General features: G+C 48.6%; 1 protein-coding gene and 1 non-coding gene across 11 annotated transcripts in view; one reads left to right on the top strand and one right to left on the bottom strand.

Moving 5' to 3' along the window:
* Positions 1-20551, bottom strand: part of HNF1B (HNF1 homeobox B) — a 92579-nt gene that overhangs the window by 32838 nt on the left and 39190 nt on the right. For 4 of the 10 annotated variants that reach the window (XM_059998477.1, XM_059998478.1, XM_059998479.1 and 1 more), the window contains exons 7-9: positions 19239-19433; positions 16688-16806; positions 6838-7796 (exon numbers count right to left, since the gene is read on the bottom strand). In XM_059998477.1, the coding sequence (XP_059854460.1) occupies positions 7776-7796; positions 16688-16806; positions 19239-19433 (335 nt within the window). In that variant the 3' untranslated portion in view covers positions 6838-7775. Of the gene's footprint in view, positions 1-6837; positions 7797-16687; positions 16807-19238; positions 19434-20551 lie in introns of those variants that run through there. The other 6 variants (XM_059998473.1, XM_059998474.1, XM_059998475.1 and 3 more) reach the window with 3 other exon arrangements.
* LOC132415614 (small nucleolar RNA SNORA72) lies at positions 12001-12132 on the top strand. The gene has a single exon (XR_009517334.1). It is a non-coding gene; the product is annotated as a small nucleolar RNA SNORA72 (small nucleolar RNA).

Below are 20551 nucleotides of genomic sequence, written 5' to 3'. Positions count from 1 at the left end.
GAGGCCCCAGACAGAGGTGCTGAGGGTGGTGGTAGCAGGTGCACACTGGGGTCATTTTCCAGTTGTAAAACTAGTAAACTCCATGACACACATACACACATGCATTCACTCAAAAAATATTTACTGAGTGCCTAATATGTACCAGGTACTAGATGCTGGAGACAAAACAGTGAATAAAACTCCCAGGTCCCTGCTCTCATAGAACTTACACTCCAGTTGGGGGCAGGCACTCAGTGATGGCGGGGATGGGGCCCATCATGTTCTCTCTCACATAGTCCGAAAAAACTGGACGCAAATAACTAATATTTAGTGCACACTTTCTCATGTACCTGGTGAAGGACTTGATCCACCTCGTATCTCATTTAATCCTTACAACAGCCCCATTTTCAGAGAAGGAAACAGGCTCAGAGAGGTTAAGTAGCCTTCCCAAGATCACACAGCTAGTAAGTGGTAGAGCCAGGATTTGAACTTCGATTTGCCTGACTCCCCCCAGCCTGAGCTCCTCACCATGACTCTGTACGGCAGCAGTAAATATTTACCAGGTGAACAAAGGAGTGGATGAATGGTTAACCGTCACTACAGTTGCAGCCCGTTGTTTTGCTTCCATGATACAAACGTGAGCACCACGTTTAAGTTTTTCATTTACTTATTGATTCAAGCTTTTCCAAAGGGTGGCTCCCATAGAGAGTAGATTTCATAAAGATGAAGAAACAAGCATCTTTCTCGTTATCATCTGTGTTTCCCGGGCAAGGCAACCTATTTTACACAAATAATCAGGAATTATCATTGAAAAAGTTATGCCAAAGAAACTGTCCCCTTCAGTTCTCTTTTCTGGGTTTGTGGTAAAGTCTGTATTAGGCTGCATAACGACCCCCAAAGATAGCAGGTCTGAATCCTTGGAAGCTGTCAACCATTATCTTAAAAGGAAAGAGACTTTGCAGATGTGATGAAGGAAGAATGTCCTGGATAATCTGGGTGGACCCTAAATGCAATGACATGGATCCTTATGAGGAGGAAGAAGAGGGAGATTTGACACAGGAGAGAAGGCAATGACACCAGGAAGGCAGGGATTGGAGTGATGTGGCCACAAGCTAGGGAACCTGGAAGCCACCAGGAGCTGGAGGATGCAAGGAGCAGATTCTCCCCTATAACCTGCGGAGGGAGTGTGGCCCTGCTGACCCCTGGCTTGGGCTCAGTGATACTGACTTTGGACTTCTGGCCCCCAGAACTGTGAGAGTATATATTTCTGGTGTTTTAAGCCACTGAGCTTGTGGAAATTTCTTATAGCAGCCACGGGAAACTAATACAGTCTTCTACAGAAGGAGGCAGCAGGGAGAACAAGTCTTTGACCACCAGTGTAGGTGATTCAGAAATACACTCTCTTTTAAAACTAAAAATAGAATTACCATATGACCCAGCAATCCCACTCTTGAGCACATATCCAGACAAAACTCTAATCCAAAAAGATACGTGCACCCCTACGTTCATAGCAGCACTATAAACGGTAGCCAAGACATGGAAACAACCTAAATGTCCATCGACAGACAAATGGATAAAGAAGATGTGGTACATATATACAATGGAATACTACTCAGATATAAAAAGAACGAAATAATGCCATTTGCAGCAACATGGATGGAACTAGAGATTATCATATTAAGTGAAGTAAGTCAGAAAGAGAAATACAAATACCATATGGTACACTCATATGTGGAATCTAAAATATGACACAAATGAACCTATCTACGAAACAGAAACAGACTCACAGACATAGAGAATAGACTTCTGGTTGTCAAGGGGGAGGGGGTTGGGGGAGGGATGGAGTGGGAGGTTGGGATTAGCAGATGTAAGCTTTGATATATAGAACGGATAAACAACAAGGCCCTACTGTATAGCACAGAGAACTATACTCGGTATCTGATGATGAGTCGTAATGGAAAAGAATACAAAAAAAGAATGTATATATAACTGAATCACTTTGCTGTACAGTAGACATTAACACAACATTGTAAGTCAACTATACTTCAATTTAAAAAAAAAAAAGAAATGCATTCTCTTTTTAGTCAGGATGCCCCCAAGAAATCCCACCTTGGAAAGCAAGGGGATCCCCCTACAAAAATGAATCCACCTCCTTCCCAGCTCCCATCCCCTCCCTTGGCTTTGTGTTTCTTTCCATTGCCTGTCAATCAATACCTGGCATACTGTATATTTGTTTATTTCGTTATTGTTGGCTCCCTCCCAGTTGAATGTAAACTCCATGGGAAGAGTAACATTTTTTAAACTGCTTTTCTTTCCATACCTAGAAGTGTATGTAGCACATAGTAAGCACTCAATAAACGCTTGTTGGATGAATGATCAAATGTCAGGTTACTGCCACCTGGAGAGTTCTGGCATCATATCAGGGACATGATAACAGCAGACATCACAGCATGACATACTACCCAGATGCTTCCTAAAGTACCACTTTATAAGATGCCTGAGATAAGAGTCTTTGCCCAGGTAATATTGTTTTCCATTTTCTATAACATCAATTTCTATTTCCTGATTTGTCCAGGCCTCAGACCTTGGAATCCTCTTTGATGCCACATCTAAACTATCAGAAAACCCTCGTGCCTTCAAATCCTCTCCCTTTAAAACCACATCCACGATCAGACAGCCTCTCGTCACCTCCACCCCCACCCCCTGGTCTCAGGCTCTGATGATGCATCGCTTCCTGATGGTCTCTTTGCCATCACTTTTGGCGCCTCCCTACAACTCAGCAGTTAGAGGGATTCTGTTAAAGCGTAAGCCAGATCTTGCCCCTGCTCTGCTCACAACTTTCTGATGGCCTCTAGCTCCCTCAGAATAAAAGTCCTTCCAGTAGCTTATAGCAGTCCTTACAATGGTGACAAGGTCCTTGTCATCTGTCATCACCTACCCGCACTCTGCTCACACCCGGACTCCCACACTCCCGCTCACTCAGCTCTATAGCTACTCGAGCCTCCCTGCTGAATTTTTCATAGATTTAAAAAAATCATCTGACACGCACATACACACACTCACACATTTACTACCCATCTCCTTAACCAGAATGTAAAGCTCACGAGGGCAAGGATTTTTGTCTATTTGATTCACTGATGTATCTTCAGTGTCTAGAACCATGGTGCCTGGCACACAGTAGGTGTCAGTATTTCTTGAATAAATAAATGGGAAATGTTATTTTGGACTAGATGATATTTCCAAAAGCAAAGGGATATACAGAAGGCTAAGGCCTTTTGGCTCAGGAAATCAGGCATGCTTTCCTTAGAGTGCGATTTTTTTTTTTTTTTTTTGTCTTTTGAAAACTAGCTTTGGACTTCCCTGGCAGTCCAGTCGTTAAGACTCCACGCTTCCACTGCAGGGGGCACGGGTTCAATCCCTGGTCAGGGAATTAAGATCTTGCATGCCGTGCAGCGAAGCCAAAAAAAAAAAAAATACTAGCTTTATCTTTTTATCTCTTTCATAATTAATTGGGAATCATTTAATATAATTGGTTTACTAAGGATGTCTGGACAATTGGCCACAGGAAGGAAACCTGCCTTTGGGGACTATAACAGTGTGTATCTATTGAGAAAATTAAATGTGTGGAAATGGAGAAGAAATTTCGGGTGATCTGTTGGAATAAACATATTTATACATATGCAGACTGCATGAAACCTGCTCTGAGGATTCCTGCTTTTGATGTTGTCTCCCCTCATGTTTGTTCTGCTCATTCTTCCTTAGAAAGTATTTCCTCTATATACATGCAGATACCATTTTATATACACCAGGAAAAAAATGGTCATCCAGGTGTGTGAGAAGCCCTGCATGCCCCAAAGATTCATTTATAAAATACTGTCATGTTATAAATCTTGGCTGACAATCTAGTATTTGCCCAGCTGGAATGACCTCTGTACGAAAGAGAGACAGAGACAGGGAAAGAAAGGGAGGGAGGGAGACAGGGAGGGGCTTTATAGGCATTTGGTTTAGCTGATTGCAACTTCTCGTGAATATTCAGTCTGTTTGATACAACTGGGATGTGTTTAAAGTATTCAAAAACATGGATTTGTTATATGCCACTATGTGGTCCATTACTGGCAATCGCTTATTTTCCAGAACAGATTTCAATGGCATTTATTTGAATTACTTCCTCATTCAAAGGGGACGCATCAGCTCTGATTGTGCTTGGGAAGAAGTTCACTCCTGCCTCTTCCTGACCCACCCCCTTCCTTGCTCTCTGTATTCCTCCTCCATGACCGCCCCCTCCCCAACCTTTAGGGACATGAAGCCACCTTTAGTCCCAGCCACCTGGCTCTCTGTGGTCCTCCCACTCATCACCACATTTTTTTTTTTTTTTGCGGTACGCGGGCCTCTCACTGTTGTGACCTCTCCCGTTGCGGAGCACAGGCTCCGGACACGCAGGCTCAGCGGCCATGGCTCATGGGCCCAGCCGCTCCACGGCATGTGGGATCCTCCCGGACCCGGGCACGAACCCGTGTCCCCTGCATCGGCAGGTGGACTCTCAACCACTGCGCCACCAGGGAAGCCCCATCACCACATTTTACCTTCTTCTTTCCCTAAGGACACAGACTCCCCAGTCAAGCCTTTCCGTTCTCCTCAGATCTCTCCCCCCTGACTCATCCTCGGTTCACTGCTTGATTGGTCATATACCATAGACATGAGCAAAATCATTTCACCAGCGATTGGCAGTTTTCTTTACCAAGCGTCACACTGGTGATGAGGGTGTCTGGAAAGATCAACCAAGTCCAGAAGACTGCATGAGGAGGCACTCTGGGATGAGAGGATGCTAACACACACGCTCTCACAACGTACCAGGCCCACGTCTAAGCGTTTAACATATATGAACTCAATCACTCAACAACTGTGTACAGTAGGTGCTACTATCACCCAATGTTATGTAGGCAGACAATGAGCACGGGGTTCAGTGGTGAAGTTGGAGATTCTAACCAAGGCATTCTGGCTCCAAAATGAATATCAAAGACCTGCCCCCCGGGGCTTCCCTGGTGGCGCAGTGGTTGAGAGTCCGCCTGCCGATGCAGGGGACACGGGTTCGTGCTCCGGTCCGGGAAGATCCCTCATACCGCGGAGCGGCTGGGCCCGTGAGCCATGGCCACTGAGCCTGCGCGTCCGGAGCCTGTGCTCTGCAACGGGAGAGGCCACAACAGTGAGAGGCCCGCGTACCGCAAAAGAAGAAAAAAAAAGACCTGCCCCCAACCCAAAAGCTCAGTTCCCTGGCTGTCTACACTGTGTTCTTATCCACCTGAATCCAGTAGCTAACACTCCAGTTATTTCTGCCTTTGAGGGGAGATGATCCACTGTTTGGCATGGACAAGTCAATCCATTTTAGGGCAGGTTTTCATTACCGATTTCATTTCTTATCCACGGGTGTGAAAATGAAATCTGCCTTCCTCAGATCTCACCCTAGAAGACGGAGGCAGATCATGGTAAAAACAGAACCATCTGTCTGTTAGCCTAGGCTCAGGGTGTAAAGAGAGACCCCGGAAATGTTGGTCCATAACATGCTGGAGGAAGGTCTGGGGAGGTTTTAGTTGCAAATGAAGCTTCAGAGTGGGTAATGCCCACCTGAAGGCACACACAGTGAGCCTCCTTGCCCCTCTTAGGGCCAGTGGGAAGGGAGATTTGATTTAGAAGGGAGGTGTTCTCAGCTGTCAGGGTCACCTTCTACAAGTCTTGGATCACGTAGGGTTTGGTAAAGAAGACTCCCTAGAGATTTCCCCCTACCTGCCCACCCCCAACTCCCAGATGGCCTCTTGGATGGTTAAGACCTTCTGGATTCTCAGGGTTATGGCAATAACACAAGACCTAAAATCTATCAAATGCAGATACTGGCTGTCCCAGAAACAACGTGAGTCCAAACACAGGGCTTCAGTTGAGGCCTGAGCTCGAGACCTACATTCCCGTCCTCTTCCTGGAACTCACAGGAGCCAACCAACAGGACATCTCAACCAGAGACAGCCGATCTTGGCCTCTCTTGATACATGGTGCTCGGCCTTGGCCCCAGTCCTTTTCAACCCAACCATGAATTTTCTCTTGACCACTTTAGCCCAAATTACATTGTCTGGGGGAGCCAGGAGCCAAAGGAGGTCAGCGTTTCCAAACCTACCCATCCCTGCCCCGGGCACTCAGTACATTTGCCCGGCTCACTAAGAATTACGTCTTCCACTACACTGAGATTTTGAAAAACCTGTTGCTTGGGGCCTCGTTGGCATGATGCCCTTGCTTACACCCAGCTTGGGAACTGCTCTGTCTAGAAGCCAGAAACCACATGCTGGTAGGTCTACGCTGCACGTAAGAGGAGACGGCAAAGAGGACAGGTCCAGCCTCCTTCTTCCTGGAGTCAACACTGGATCATCTGTGGCAAAGTCCCTGCTGGCAGAGTGTTCAGGCCTCTTTTGGCTTTTCGCCTTCCTGCCTGGGAAGGAAGAGCCATTCTCCTGACTAACAGCCCTACGGAAGGGAAGAGAGCTGGAGCTAACGCTTAAAAGGAGGTTGAAAATGTCACCCACGGGGATTCCACTTTTCCTACTTTTTCTCTGTTCCTGTGACCAACAGTCACCAAGAGTTGGCTCCATGTCTACTTCTGTGAGTTGCAGAAAGACAAAGGTATTAGAGTCTGACTGGGGTTACAGCCTTTTCTTACCTTAGCGGTAAAGCCGGCCTGAAGACACTGGGGCATGCAGCAGCGAGCCTGGTGGAGTAAGTGGAAAACTCCAAGGAGACCAGAGGCCGGGGGTTCTTGGAGGAACCGTGGCAGGGGAAGAGTCAGAGACAGACAGAAATATGAGACTCTGGGCAGTGACAAAATAAATTGTTTTAATGGGAGGTTTTCGGAAAGGGCAACTTTTCCTTGTGCTATCAAACAGCCAGTGTCCCTGTCTTGGGGTTTCCTGGGGAGGTACTGGCTGATCCCCCAACCCCACCGGAAGCGAGGACGTTACTCTGACACTATGCTCAGCCCTTCCAGGGATCCAGAGGTGTGTCTTAACATCAGGAGATTGGAGTGAGCTAGCAGACAGTCCAAAATACACAGTCCCTGTGTGTGCCCGGGCCCGAGGAAGGGGGCAGGGGCTTCACTTCCACCTTAGATACTTCTCCGTGGGGGAAGACAGAGGGGGCAAATCACTTTGAAAATTCAACTCTGACCTTTACGAAGGAAACGGATAGACACTTTAGTATTATACACAGGGCAGAGGGGAGAGGAAGTAGAGGGGAAATTGCACTTAATTACAGTAGTTTATAGTTTACACCCATTGGACAAATTTACTTCTTTAAAAGAAATTTCCAGATCAGCCGGGAGGGGGGCGGGGGAGGGAGCTGCTGATATTTACAGTGCGTTTGGCTCAGTTCAATAGCACGTGTCCTCCTCGCCTCATTTCAGTAACAGATTCAAGTTTTCACATCAGTTTGTTCGATGAAGGAGCATAATGTAGACGCTCCGGCTTTCTCTCTTCCTCTTCCTCGGTTTCTCATCTCCCGCCTTTAGGACAGACCGGACGGGAGAGCTTGACGTCTTGGGAGAGGCATCGTGACAATACTGCATAGAAGGGAAGCTGGGCTCCGGGCCGCGCCTCTCAGAGCGGATTGTCCGAGGCGCTGGCAGGACGTCAGGTGAGCAGGGACCTCTCGCAGGTGCTGCTTGTCAGGTCACTGAGCTTTTCCGCGACAGCTGCCTGGAGGGTGACGGTGTGGAAAATAGGGTCCTTGTTGCTGTGCACAAAGTAAGTGATGTGTGGGCATCACCAGGCTTGGAGAGGACACTGCAGAGAGAGAGGAGAGACGGCTCAGCTGTGTACATCTGCTGGGACCTGGGCCATTAGTCTGGCTTCTCTGGGGGAGCTGAGACCCAACTCAGTCAGCAAAGAGCTGAGGCTGGAGGCCTGGGGACCCCGTGCCTGCTGAGCCTGAAACACGCTCCCTTTAGGAAGACCTAGGTGCCGGCTTCCCTGGCTACTTCAGAAGAGAGAAGTGAATTGCCGCCGACCTTGAAATAGTCATAACTCGCCGACCTTTATCCTGAAGTTGGGCTCCTCTTCCTGTGAGTTTATAAATAAACTGCTCAGTTTGGTGGCAATGGCAGCTGGATGGGGAGCTCTTGCTTCTGGCGGAAATAAGGATCTCTTCCTAAGTCCTCTAAGAGCAGGGGTTCCCCTAGACCCCTTCCCAAACTGTAATGGACCCGTGAGTGGCAGAGATCCTGTTAAAATGTACTGATAGATTCTGATTCAGTGGACCTGGGGTAGGCCTAAGAACCTGCATTTCTAATCAGCTCCCAGCTTGGGCGGATGCTGCTGATATATTTTGAGCCACGAGGCCATAAAGCGCATGAGAAAATCACCACGTACTCACAAACGATCCATCAGGGAAGAAGCATGGGGAATTGCAAAGTGCTTTCTACAACATTTGTTACCGTCAGGACAAGAGCTCAGAGGACCAGGATCTAAGGGCTGGAGGCCTCTGATGCCAGGCTTCCCGGTGCGTCGGGGCAGGAGACCTACCCAGCATGGAGGAGCCTTTGAGAGGAGCCAGACCCCCATCCGAGGCAGCCTCTGCTCCCAGAGCCCTGGGCCTTGCTCATCTCAGCTGTCTTGGAACACCACTGCTCGCCCTTGCCTTCCAGGGAGTCCCTTTTCTCCTCTCTCTGTCTCCTCCTTCTCTTTCCCCTTTGTTGTCATCTCAGGGGAAGGTTCTGCCCTTTGGCTTCGTGGCTTATTTTCTCAAGACCTCACCCAACACACACGCGTGCGTGCGCGTGCGCATACACGCACACCTCCCACTACTATTAAAGGCCCATTATCCCACTGTTATCTCATTAATCAGTGCTCCCAGCCATAGCCTTGTATGAGGCTGCCATTATGTCCATTTTACAGGTGAGGAAAACAAGGTCAAAGAGAGTCCGTGGATTGTCCAAGGTTTCAGACCTAGGAGAGTGTGGGGATTCAAACCAGTTCTGGGAGACCTCCCAGCCCGCGTTCTTTCTATTACGCTGAGGTTAGGAGCCTTCTACTAGCTTTCTTCTTGGTCAATCTCCTTTCTCTGAGCCTCGGTTTCTCCACCTATAAGATGAAGGCCGTTGGGGGATCAGAGGGGCTGCTCTGTGTGCAGTACTCCGCACGGTGCTTGGTGTAACTGTCCTTGGTAACACTGGGCTGCCCGGGGTGCCCCCTCCAGAGCTCCTCGGAGCAGGACTGAGCTGTGCGTCCATGGGAGGAGACGGCTTACTGGCCCTTCTTCATTCTTGAGGCCCTGGTCAGGGTCCTCTGATACCCTTTGCCTCCTCTTCCTTCCCCCACCCACCCCCACTCTCGAGTTTCTTTACTCCCCGCTATCAGCCTTTTTCCAATTTTCAGATTTCAGGTGGAGGAGAGAGAAAATGGCTTGTGACCTTGCAGGTTTCAATAGAAGAGCAAACACCAAGAGCAGATAAGGAGACGCCAGCAAGATTCTATGACCTGTCATTAGGGATGGGCTTCCCAGCTATCAAATGTTTGCTCACATAATAAAATGGTGGCAGAGCCCTAAATGTTGTCAAAGGAACTAGGGTTATTTGCCCCCTTCAGAGTCTAAACACAAACATCTGATAAGGGGTGCACTGTGCTCCCTCAGAACGGAGGCCTGGCTCACCCAGCGGCGCGGGGGCCTTGCCCGAGGACCTCTGAGTGACTACAGAGCCCTTGTCTGGAGGGTGTAGGGCTGGGGGATTGTTAAGGACGTCCTCACCCTAAGAAGATTTGATCCGTAATGGGGAAGAGCTGACATTTATTGAGGTCCTACTGTGTGCCGGGCTGCACCGCTAAGTAAGGGCTTGACACGCATCATGGCATTGAATGCTCACGTCAAGCCTCTGAGGTAGGTAATTCATTCATTTCACACGGTTTGGAGGTCCTTCCATATGCTTAGCCCTTTTTTAGGCACTGGGTGTGTGTGCAGTTGTGAACAAGACCCTGTCCCCATCCCCACTGAGATTACATTCTAGTGAGGGTTTTGAACAATGAATGAGTAAAACAAAACGCATAACATAAAAGTTTAGGAGGGGATGAACACTCTAGAAAATTAAGCATGGTAAGAGGTTTCAGTGACTGGAGGGAAGAGGCAATAAATTAGGGAGGGGGATCGGAAGGTGATCCCCCCACTCTTTGAGGTGGTGATGTTTGAACTGAATGAAATGAACGCAGGTGAAGATATGCATTAAAGAATATTCCAGGCAGAAGATACCGCAGAAGCAGAAGTCCTGTGGTGGGATTGCTTCAGCTCTGGTTCAGCTGAGGCTGAGTGACAGAGGGAGAAAGGACCGTGGTCTGACCACATAGGGCCTTGGAGGTCCCTGTTTCAGTCTGGTTGCAACGGGAAGCTAGTGGAGCATTTTGACAGGGGAGCGACATGATGGATTTCCCTTTTCCAGAGATCACTCTGGCTGCTGTGTGGTGAACAAAGCACACCCACCCCTGTGGGGCAAGACTGGAAGTGGGAAGTTAGGGGCCGCTGCAGGAGCGAAAGACTGATGCGGTGGTGAGAAGCGGTCCGACTGAGGATGCATTTTGAAGGACCCCCTAGCAGAACTTATTGATGGACTGGATGTGGGATGCGGGGTATGAAATGATCCAGGGTACCCTCAGGAATCTCACCGGAAGAACTGGTATCATGTTTGGAAATGGAGAAGCCCAAGGAGGAAGCAATTTGGGTCAGGAGGAATTGGGACAAAATGAAGAGCGGCAGGTTCGCTTTGAGAGGCTTGTCAGGTATGTTAGGTATGCATCTGTATGTGCCAAAGACGCAACAGGTTTGTGAATGGACCCTCAGGGGAGAGGTCGGTACTGGAGACAGAATGATAGGATCCATCTTTGTGTCCACTTGATCCAAAGCCCTGGGACTGGGGATTGCCCAGGGACAAACATGGAAGAGAAGAGGCCAAAGAATGAGTCCCAGTGCCCTTTGACAAGTAAATGTCGCAAAGACGAGTTGCCAGCCAAGGAAAGGAGGAGTGGCCAGTGTCATAGGAGGAGAACCAGGAATGGGTAATGTCCTAAAATCCAAGTGAAAAAAGGAGGGAGTGATTGGCTGTGTCAGAGATAGAGCTTGAGAGATAACCACTGGATTTGGTGACAAGGAGGTATCAGTGAGCTGGCCAAGAGGGGTTTCAGGAACGTGGGGACAAAAGCCAGACTGAAATGTTCTCAAGAGAGGTATATATACAATGCGGGGGGGGGGGGTATATATACAATGTGGGGGGGTATATATACAATGCGGGGGGGTATATATACAATGCAGGGGGGGTATATATACAATGCGGGGGGGTATATATACAATGGAGTACTCCTCAGCCATCAAAAAGAATGAAATTTCACCATTTGCAGCAACATGGATGGATTTGGAGGGTATTATGCTTAGTGAAAGAAGTCAGACAGCGAAAGACAAATACTGTATGATATCATTTATATGTGGAATCTAAAAAATACAACAAATGAGTGAATATAATAAAAAAAGTAACAGATTCACAGATTATAGAGAACAGACCAGTGGTTACCAGTGGGGAGAGGGAAGGTGGGTGGAAAAAGAAAGGAGATTAAGAAGTACAAACTACTATGAATAAAATAAATAAGCCACAAGGATCTGTTGTACAGCACAGATATTGGAATACAGCCATTATTTTATAATAACTATAATGGAGTATAACCTTTAAAAATTGTGAATCGCTATGTTGAAACTTATAGAATATTGTAAGCCAACTATACCTCCGTTAAAAGAAAAGAAAGAAAAGAGACCTGGGGGTGAGGAAGTAGAGACAGTGAGTACAGATCATTATTAAGTTAGATTAATTATAGCTCTATTAATTACAAGTAAAGATTATACTTCCAGTTTTGTCGATGAGGGAACTGAGGCTTACAGAGGTTTTAAGTGACGTGCCCAGGGTCTCAGGACAGAAAATTCTGTGCTCTTACCCACTACGTAAGATTACTGCCTTTTCTGCGAATATTCTCGCTGTTCTGATTTTGTAATAATCAGGGCAGGCTAAACATTCGCTATATTAAGACCATGCATGTGTCCCCAGACCTAGTTCTTTTCCTAGGTCTGGTTTTATAAATGCTGGTGATAAACCAAGTCTGATTTATATGATGAATCTTATGTGGGAAATGTCTGTGACTCTAGGTATCCGATCAACCTTAAGAAATGGTAGCACAGCTAGTGTAATAACTTTTGAAGATAACCATTGCTAATGTGATGATTACCCGTTGCCATTAAATGAATTGTAAAATGTAAAAAAAAGAAAGATTACTGCCTTTTATCTTGAGTGGGACACCAGGGAGAAATAAATGCCCTTTGCCATTTAAAATCCTCCTTCCTAAGCTCGAGAGACACTCAAGGTTACCATCAGGGAAAGCCAAGATTGACCCAGCTGCCACGGACTGGGTGTTTCCAGCCAAGCGCTGAGCTGAGTGTTTTACAAGTTTTATTGTGTTTTGTCCTTTCAATGATCCCATGAAGGAGGAATCGTTATCTTCATATTAAAGGTGAGGAAAGTGAAGTTCAGAGACGCTAGACTTTTCCCTTTGGTCACACAGGTAGACAGTGGCAGAATCTTGAGCCCGGGTCTGCCTCGCACCCACGTCGGCTCTTCATCAGCCCACACTGCCAGTGGGGAAGGTTGGGAGGGTGGGGGGCAGCTGCAGGGCATTTATGACGACGAGGCTGCCCACCTCCTTCTCGTCAGCACCCCTGACGGTGACTGCTCCGGGGGTCCTCCCCTGACCTCTCTCTATGTAAACTAGGAAGTGGAGCGGTGGGTAGAGAAGTTGTGGAAATAGGAGTGGGCTCACAGCCCGCCCACACTCGTTCTAGCCAAGGCTGGGGCTTGCTGTGGTCTGGTTTCCAGGCTGGCAGGCTGTCGTTTTGCAGGAGGCTCAGGCAGAGACCCACTTAGGTGGTAACTCTCCAGCACCCAAGGGTTGAGAAGGGGGGGATGGGGCATAAGCTCAGGAAAGGACGGAGGATTCCCAGCAAGAAAGTTCCAGCCTGAGGTTCCCGAAACATGATCCACGAGGCCCTGGGGCATGTCTGTCTTGACAATGGAAAACACTGGGATCAGACAGCTTCAAGGTCAAATGCTGGCTTTAGCCTTATACTGGCATAACCTTGGGTCATTCCTATGAGTACTTTAAAAATGTATCTTAGGACTTCCCTAGCAGTCCAGTGGTTAAGACCCCATGCTCCCAACACAGGGGGCACGGGTTCGATCCCTGGTCGGGGAAGATCCCCGCATGCCGTGTGGCATGGCACAGGCAAAAAAAAAAAAAAAAAAAAAAATTAAATGTTAGAAAAATGGATCTTAGAAGGTGAGTGTTGTTTAATGGATGTGGAGTGAGAAGAACCAAAGTCTGGAACTCCAACTCCAGATTTACCATCATGTGAGTGTGGGCAGATTCTTCCCCATCTTTGAAGTTCAGGTTTTTGCTCTATAAATCAGGCATACAAATTTCTACCTCGCAGGATGGGTGGGAGGATTAGCCAGGAAATTAAGATGGACAAGCATCTGGAGTGCTGTGTGGCAAACGGGAGGCAGTCAAAAAATGCTAGATCTGAATTCATTCATTCATTCATTCATATTTACTGAACATCTACTAAAGCCCAGGCATTTGGCTACACACAAAGGGCTTGGGTGCTTTGAGAGGCCCTGAACTATTTGCTTTTCTCCTGGGAAATGGGTGAGAGGGCATCCTGGTGCCAGCAGGAGAATGGGAAGCAGGGATCTGGAGCCTGGGCCCAAGAGGCAGGATGCGCTTGAGAGACGGTTCTAACCCTGAGAAATGTTATTGTCAGAACCTTGTTTGATCACATGCAGACCAAGCAGTGAGTTAAATATTGAAGGAGCTAATGGAAGGTGTCTCCTAAAGGATCACAGACAGAAAGGGGGTAGGAACAGGGAGGAAGCTATCACTTCGAGCACGTGACTCTGTACTATGCATGGTCTTCAGACACTTTGAATATTCTGTAAGAGGGAGGTGGGATTTTCCCCTTTAGAGATGAAGAAACTTCGTCTCACAGCCATGAATTAACTGCCCAAGGTCGTGTAGCAGGGGTGAAGGAGCTGGGATTGGCTCAGGCCTGTTGGCTTTTCCTAGCATTCTACGATGTCTCTAAAGCAGCATTGCCCAGTATGGGTCTCTATTCACTGCCCACATCAGCACAGGAAAGATTCTGAGATGCCCTGCCCTGTGGGATTTCTGTTTAGCCCAGCTGTTTCCCCAACAAATTTGACCATGGAATCTTCTCCTCATGCCATGGGCCCCTGATTCCTAGCAATAGCCTTGAAACTCTTTTTGGAAAATACTACTTTAAAACAACAAAAAAGCAGAATGCCACCAATTCTCTTCCAGAACTCACTTCTGACCCTTTGCCTTTGGAACAGAGTTTGTACAACTTTTTTTCACCTTGGGTTCCTTCTGCTGCCAGGAGACAGCATCTTTACCCTCTTTTTACTTCATTCTGTCTTTCCTATTTCCTCTTCTCCTGTAGTTTGCAGGAAGAAAGTTTCCTGACTGGAATACAGTATGTGGGCTTAATTTTTACTCATGTTCCTGACCAGTAAAGACCACAAGAGCAGCGATCACCATGGGTGTTTTAAAGATGGGTATTGGAAGACAAGTATTATTTAAGTGGAAAGAGTCCAGGATTTAGAATCAAAGACCAAAGTCCGGAAGTTTGGCTCCCGAATATCATCTGTGTGACTTTGGGCAGGTGACCCTGCATCTCTGAGCCTCAGTTCATTTCTTTGTACTTCTTAGGAGGTTTTGGTAAAAAAGAAAATGGTGAGATAATATTCATGAGAAGTATCATTGTAAACTGTAAAGTGCTATATGAAGTTTTATCCTTACTAAATGTTATCATCATCCTAGAAGTGAGTCCATCATAGACTCCTGAAATGTCCAGGGACTCGGAAACAACTTCACAGTAGTTCTAGAGGGCCGTCCAGGCGGCTTCAAGGTCGGTTGGCCACTCTGTCCGGTGGAGGGGAGAAGCCGGCTGGGGGCCGGTGCAGAGTCTCAGAGAGCATCTCGAAGCATTTTGATTAAGAGACCATTTCCTGAATTCAGAGGACTTGTTTCAACAAGCAAGCATCAAAGTCAACTTGGGAAAGACAGGAATCATTAATCACAGCCCCATCTAGGGCTGACCAAGCGGCAGATGGATTGATAAACCTTTCAAAGGGGAAGGTATTCCCAAGCAGGGCTGCTGCGCCTGGCTGCCCCCCTGACTGAGATTTGTGAGCACAGATAAATGTTTTCCCTGCTTGCTACAAAGAGTGGGAAATCACATGGGAGTCGAAGGGCAGGGCGATGGGGGCTGTCCTTTCATCTTCCAATGGGTGAGAGAAGGGTAGCAAAGCAGGTCCCACACACCTCTCCCTCCCCAACACCCCCAATTCCAGAGCCTGGATGCCTACGTTGTATTCAGCATCCAAGATGTGCCAGGCGCTTAATCTACACGACATCATCAAATCCTCAGAACAAGCAGATGTTATGACTTGTTTTAGAGATGAAGAAAGTGAAGGCTCACCGAGGTCAAGGTCACCAAGCAAGTGGCAAAGCCAGGAACTGAACCCACCTGTCTGACGCTGGCGGACCAGGAGGAGATGGGGGCAGAGGAAGAACAGAGAAGGCTGAGCCCGTGAAAGAACTTGCTCAGAAACACACGGCGCTGGATGAGGTGGGATTTGAGGGAAAAAAAGACCGTCAACAGCACCAAACCCTGCCGAGAGCATCGGACATGAAGTTCAAGGTTGCCACCTACTTATCTAGCAATCAATAAAGGCCAAACAGTTCCCACACTGCACAGACCCCAGCTACTAAAAGGTCCTATTGTGTTCCTCTGGAATTGTGACCTGTGTGCAGACATCTTGTCCTGTTCTCTAACTCTCGGCATCTCATTCCAGTCCAGCTGTCCAGGCTGCAGCCTCAGCGTGGGTCATCTTGACTCCCCATCCCCTCTATGCGGAGGTGGGCATTAGTCATCAACTGACATGGTGACTAAGCCTCTGGATTCCCCACTTTCAGTGCACCAGGAAGTGGATTCTAAGTTTCTCTGTAAAACACCAAGTAAATGCAGGTCCCTGGCAAGGCCAGGCTGTCTACTGGGGAGTCCCCATGGGTTGGCAGAATTGCATCATTCTCTAGAGCTTACAGCGTTGGGGGTCCAACATGGGTCCTGGACTGGGTGAATCAGCCTGAGGACTCACTGGTCACTTTCTCTATTGGTGGGAAATCCTCAGGGATCCTTCTTGCAAAGCAGGGAACTCCGCAGGGGGTCTGACTTTCTGAGCCCTCCTTGGAAATACCTTTGCTGTGGCTCACTGATCAATCCATTGGAGATACTCAATCTCAGTGCCTACAGGCTCTGTGTAATCCAGTCTCTAGCAACTGATAAAACTTCAGTACTCTAGCGCTCTTGTCAGGGATGCTGGGGGGAGCAATAAGTCCCTCCCCTTTAGGCTGTGGCCCATCTTCTTTGCCCTGTGACCTCAGGGATTCCTTTAGCAAGTACCAGGGGAGCCTCAGAAGGATCACGCTTGTGGCTGAGTCCACACTTGCCGCACTCTCTGCACATGAGTAGCCATAGTCATCCCTCCCCTCCCCCCACATCTTCTTGCCGGCATTACCTGTTTACTGGAAGACATGTTGGTGAGCGTACTGATGCTGCTGGTATCTGTGACCACCATTGCCGATGGAAACCGGGAGGTGTGGGAATACTGGGGGGGTTCCTGCTTGTGTGCATACACTAGAGAGACAGAGTGAAGACAAAATCAACGTGTAGATCACACAGGCGTGAGCATAGCTACAGACCCCCGCCACCTCCAGCCCACACCACTGCTCCTGCTTCCCCAGGCAGATAAAAGGAAGGTGGTGGTGGTGGTTATGTCTGGCAAGGCAGTGCGATGTGATAGAAAGAACGGCCATGCGTTTAAATCCTGGCTCCTTAATCAACTCAGCCTCAGTTTCCTCACCTCTAAAATGGGAATGATATAGGATTAGAAGAGCTTGTGTTTAAAGCACTTCATACCAAATAGATCAGCAGCTTTGCACAGTGCCTGGTGTGCAGTGGTGGCTGGCACTTCTGGGGTGGGAGCACTTCTTTCCCCCTGACTTTCAACAGAGTATCAGACTCCTGGGCATCAACAAGTGATCCTTAGGCATATGTGGTACATCTGAGAACTTAGGGCAAAAAAAAGTTCTAAATAGCTGGCAAAATGAAGGAGCTGGCCTGTTTGCCTACTGTTTCTGCCGTGACTCAAGTGCCAGGTCTCGTGCTAGCAACTGTAGATTAATTAGTAATTGTAAATGGACACGGATGTCATTACTTGTATAATTCTGGGCTGTTCCGGTTTGCGCTAGAATGCCTTATGACATCACACAGAGATGAAGGCTGATGAACAAAATGAGACTAGATACCAAGAAAGCCTCCAGGAGCATGTGGCCCACTTTTTGTTTTTCTAGCATGTGTCCACCAAGTCTGGAACCTTTGACTCACGCTAGTTCGTCCATAAGAGTCATGGAAATTCCAGGTCACGTGACCAACCCAGAAAGCATGTGGATGTCTGGCCTTGAGGGAGGGACCAGCTTGTTCTACCAAGGAGTCCTCCAGTTGGGAATGGGGGTGAAGGTCACAGCCCCACGCCTCAGCCTGCCCTTCCCTTGGAGGGAGGCTGGTTATTTCCTGGCCTGGGGCAACTGTGAGCTATCTCTTCAGAGCCAGCCAGGCCAGCTGGGCCATGGCAGTCCACAGGTCACTGGTGACCACTCTCCGACTGTCATACCCGGACCTCGCCACTGAGGAATCCTGTCCAGGTGAGGGGTGGGGGCAAGTGGGGAGCATACTGGCCCTGGACGGAAGGGCAGTGGTACACCTGTGGTCCCAGACTCTGCTACAGGCTGTGGTAGATTTTTTAAAGCCTTGAAAATGTGATTGGAATGTGAGATGGTACTTAGAAACCAGCTCCGCAGGCCTGGGAATAGAGCCCCGAGCATAGAAGAAGGCTGAACTTGGCTGGTCTCCCTCAGACCCACAGCTCTGCCTGAGGCAGCCGGAGGAGAAACTGAAATCCTCTTTCCCATCCCTGCCTCCTTCTATTAAGGAGTCCCTTGATAAATAATCACTTGCATTTTTACAACTCTTAACGCTTACCAAACACAGTTCATACCTATTTTTGTTTCATTTCCCTAATCACTCTACATGCGCACTATTTCCATTTTACGAGGATGAAACTGAAGCTGAGAGTAGCTAGGGAACTTAACAATGGCTCCCTAGCTGGTAAGGCTCAGAGCCAGGATTTAATCAGACAGCTAGGTCTGTCTGACCCTAAGGCTATCACTCTATTCCACAGACGTCCCTGGTGTCCCTGTGGTAACTGTGCTTGAAGCAGGGAAGCCATCCTTTCCATGATTTCTCCCCAAACTCAGAGGCCAGGGACTACGGCCTGACGTGGCCAGAGGACTGGGGGTCTGGGGCTCAGGAGAGGGTAGGGGGAGAGACACGGGGGATGGGGGTGGGTGGCAACTAAATGGTTGAAAGGTAGACTTGGGGTAGGTGTAGAAATTGGAGGTGGGAAGCAGCCTCTGTGTGGTGGGCAGAAACTTTAATATTCCTTGTGCAGGATGATGTGTAGGCGGTATTTTCTGCCCATGTTCATGGTTCTTGATGGGAGATGTTTGGGGTGTGGAAATTGGAGGGTGTGGGGACTCTGGAAGATTTTTCAGTTTCAGAGAAGGCAAATAGGAGGCAAATTATATGCCAAGTCTGATCATTTGGTAACAGCTGCCTGGAACTTTGAACTGAAAAGGCTAAGTTGAGGCTCGTTGGGAAAAGGGGCTGTGCTTGACTGGGGGTGTCTTCCGCGGGGGCCAGGGTGGGAAAGGGGGCATGAGTTCGCTCCACATCTAAGCTACCCTTACTCTCTATCTCCAGCTCCCCTTTCCATATAGGCCTTAATTGTCTTCATCAAATCTTCCCCCAGGAATCCTGGGGGTAGAGAAGAGGACCAGAAAAGGCACAGCACTGCATAAGAGTTATGCTTGAGACATTGGCTTTGTTGATGACAGGTAGGGAAAAGTGACCAGACCAATAAGCTTCCAAGAAGCTTCAGACCCATAGAGGGAAGAGCTCGGCTGCTGAGGTCCCTTTGGGCTCCCTCCCCGACTTGCCCGTGTCCTTACTGTGTGAGTTCTGCAGCTGCGTCACAGCGGCCATGAAGGGCTGCTGGGCCATGTGGCTGCCCGGGCTCTGCTGCATGAGGGGCTGCTGGTGAGAGCTGTGCAGCTGCTGGGAGAACTGGACGGGCTGCAGGGCTGCCAGGCTGCCGGCCACGCTGTTGATGACAGGGACGCTCTGAGCTTGGGAGGAGTTGAGGCCTGTGTGAACAAGAGGGAAGATTAGAGATGGCTTCAGGGAGGAGGACAGGTGAACAGATGTGAATGGTCATCAACGGAGGCCCTGTTATTTGCCAGGCACTGGGCTGAGCCTGTTACGTAAGAGACTGCACAGAAAGCAATTTTATAGACCAAAAAACTGAGGCTTAGAGAGATTAAGTTGACTTGCTCAAATTCCACAGCGAGTTGTGGATGCAAATGGGCTTTCAACAGATCTGAAGGAGACCTGAGAGTCTCCCCAAGTTGTCCTGTGACCTCCCAAACTTAGCTCCCTTGAGGTTGCAGGGCCCTGTGCTTGCCTGCTCCATCCATGCCTGGCTCTGAGGGAGCAGGGTTAAAGGCATCCACACCAAGGTGCAGATTACTGCCCAGATATATCTGTCCAGCAGGGGGCAGGAGTGTTCAGGGACCCACATTTGGATAAAAAGCAAAACCCCCTCCACAGTCCCGGAGGTATGGAGCCTGAAGCCCCTCATTTAGCGGGCTGCGCAAAACCCGAAAGAGGTCAGATGCTCATTCTCTTGCCTGGAACAGAGAGGGGATAAAACACTGCAACTCAATCAGTCTATGAAAAGGGTATATCTTATCTGGCAGCACAGGGCTGCTGGCCTCAAAAGGACCAGGTATTGGAAGGAGTAAGTAGTAAGTTGAAGGTTGGCAGTTCCAGTAGGTGTTGCTTTCTGTTCTGGAAGGATGAGGGCCTCCGTGGTTCTGTACTGTGTCTGTATCCTAAGGTCTCTTTAGAACTGGGGCCAGCACTGCAAAGATCAGGTCCCTGGTACCCACCCTCCATCGTCTCCCTGGGCGGGACTCTGGGGAAGGCACCTGAGGCAGGGTGGGAGTGGGGATGTGAGGATCAGGGGAAAGACACCCCGACCTCTTTCCTGGAACTGCCAAGGTTCCTTTGACCTTGCTTTCTGGGAAGTGGGGGGAAGAATGTGATGAAGAAGGAATCCCAGAGAAAGGTCTCTTTTAGGCAAATGTGGAAAAGACACCTAGAGAGCCTTTCCTGAGACGGAGAGGGTTCCATAAGCAGGTTCACAGGAGGAGGCAGTCCTCCGTGGAGATAGCACAAAGACCTCAACGGTTGCCTGCTCAGA

Source organism: Delphinus delphis, chromosome 19 (assembly GCF_949987515.2).
Source record: "Delphinus delphis chromosome 19, mDelDel1.2, whole genome shotgun sequence".
NCBI lineage: Eukaryota > Metazoa > Chordata > Mammalia > Artiodactyla > Delphinidae > Delphinus > Delphinus delphis.
This window is presented reverse-complemented; position numbering and strand designations above follow the sequence as displayed.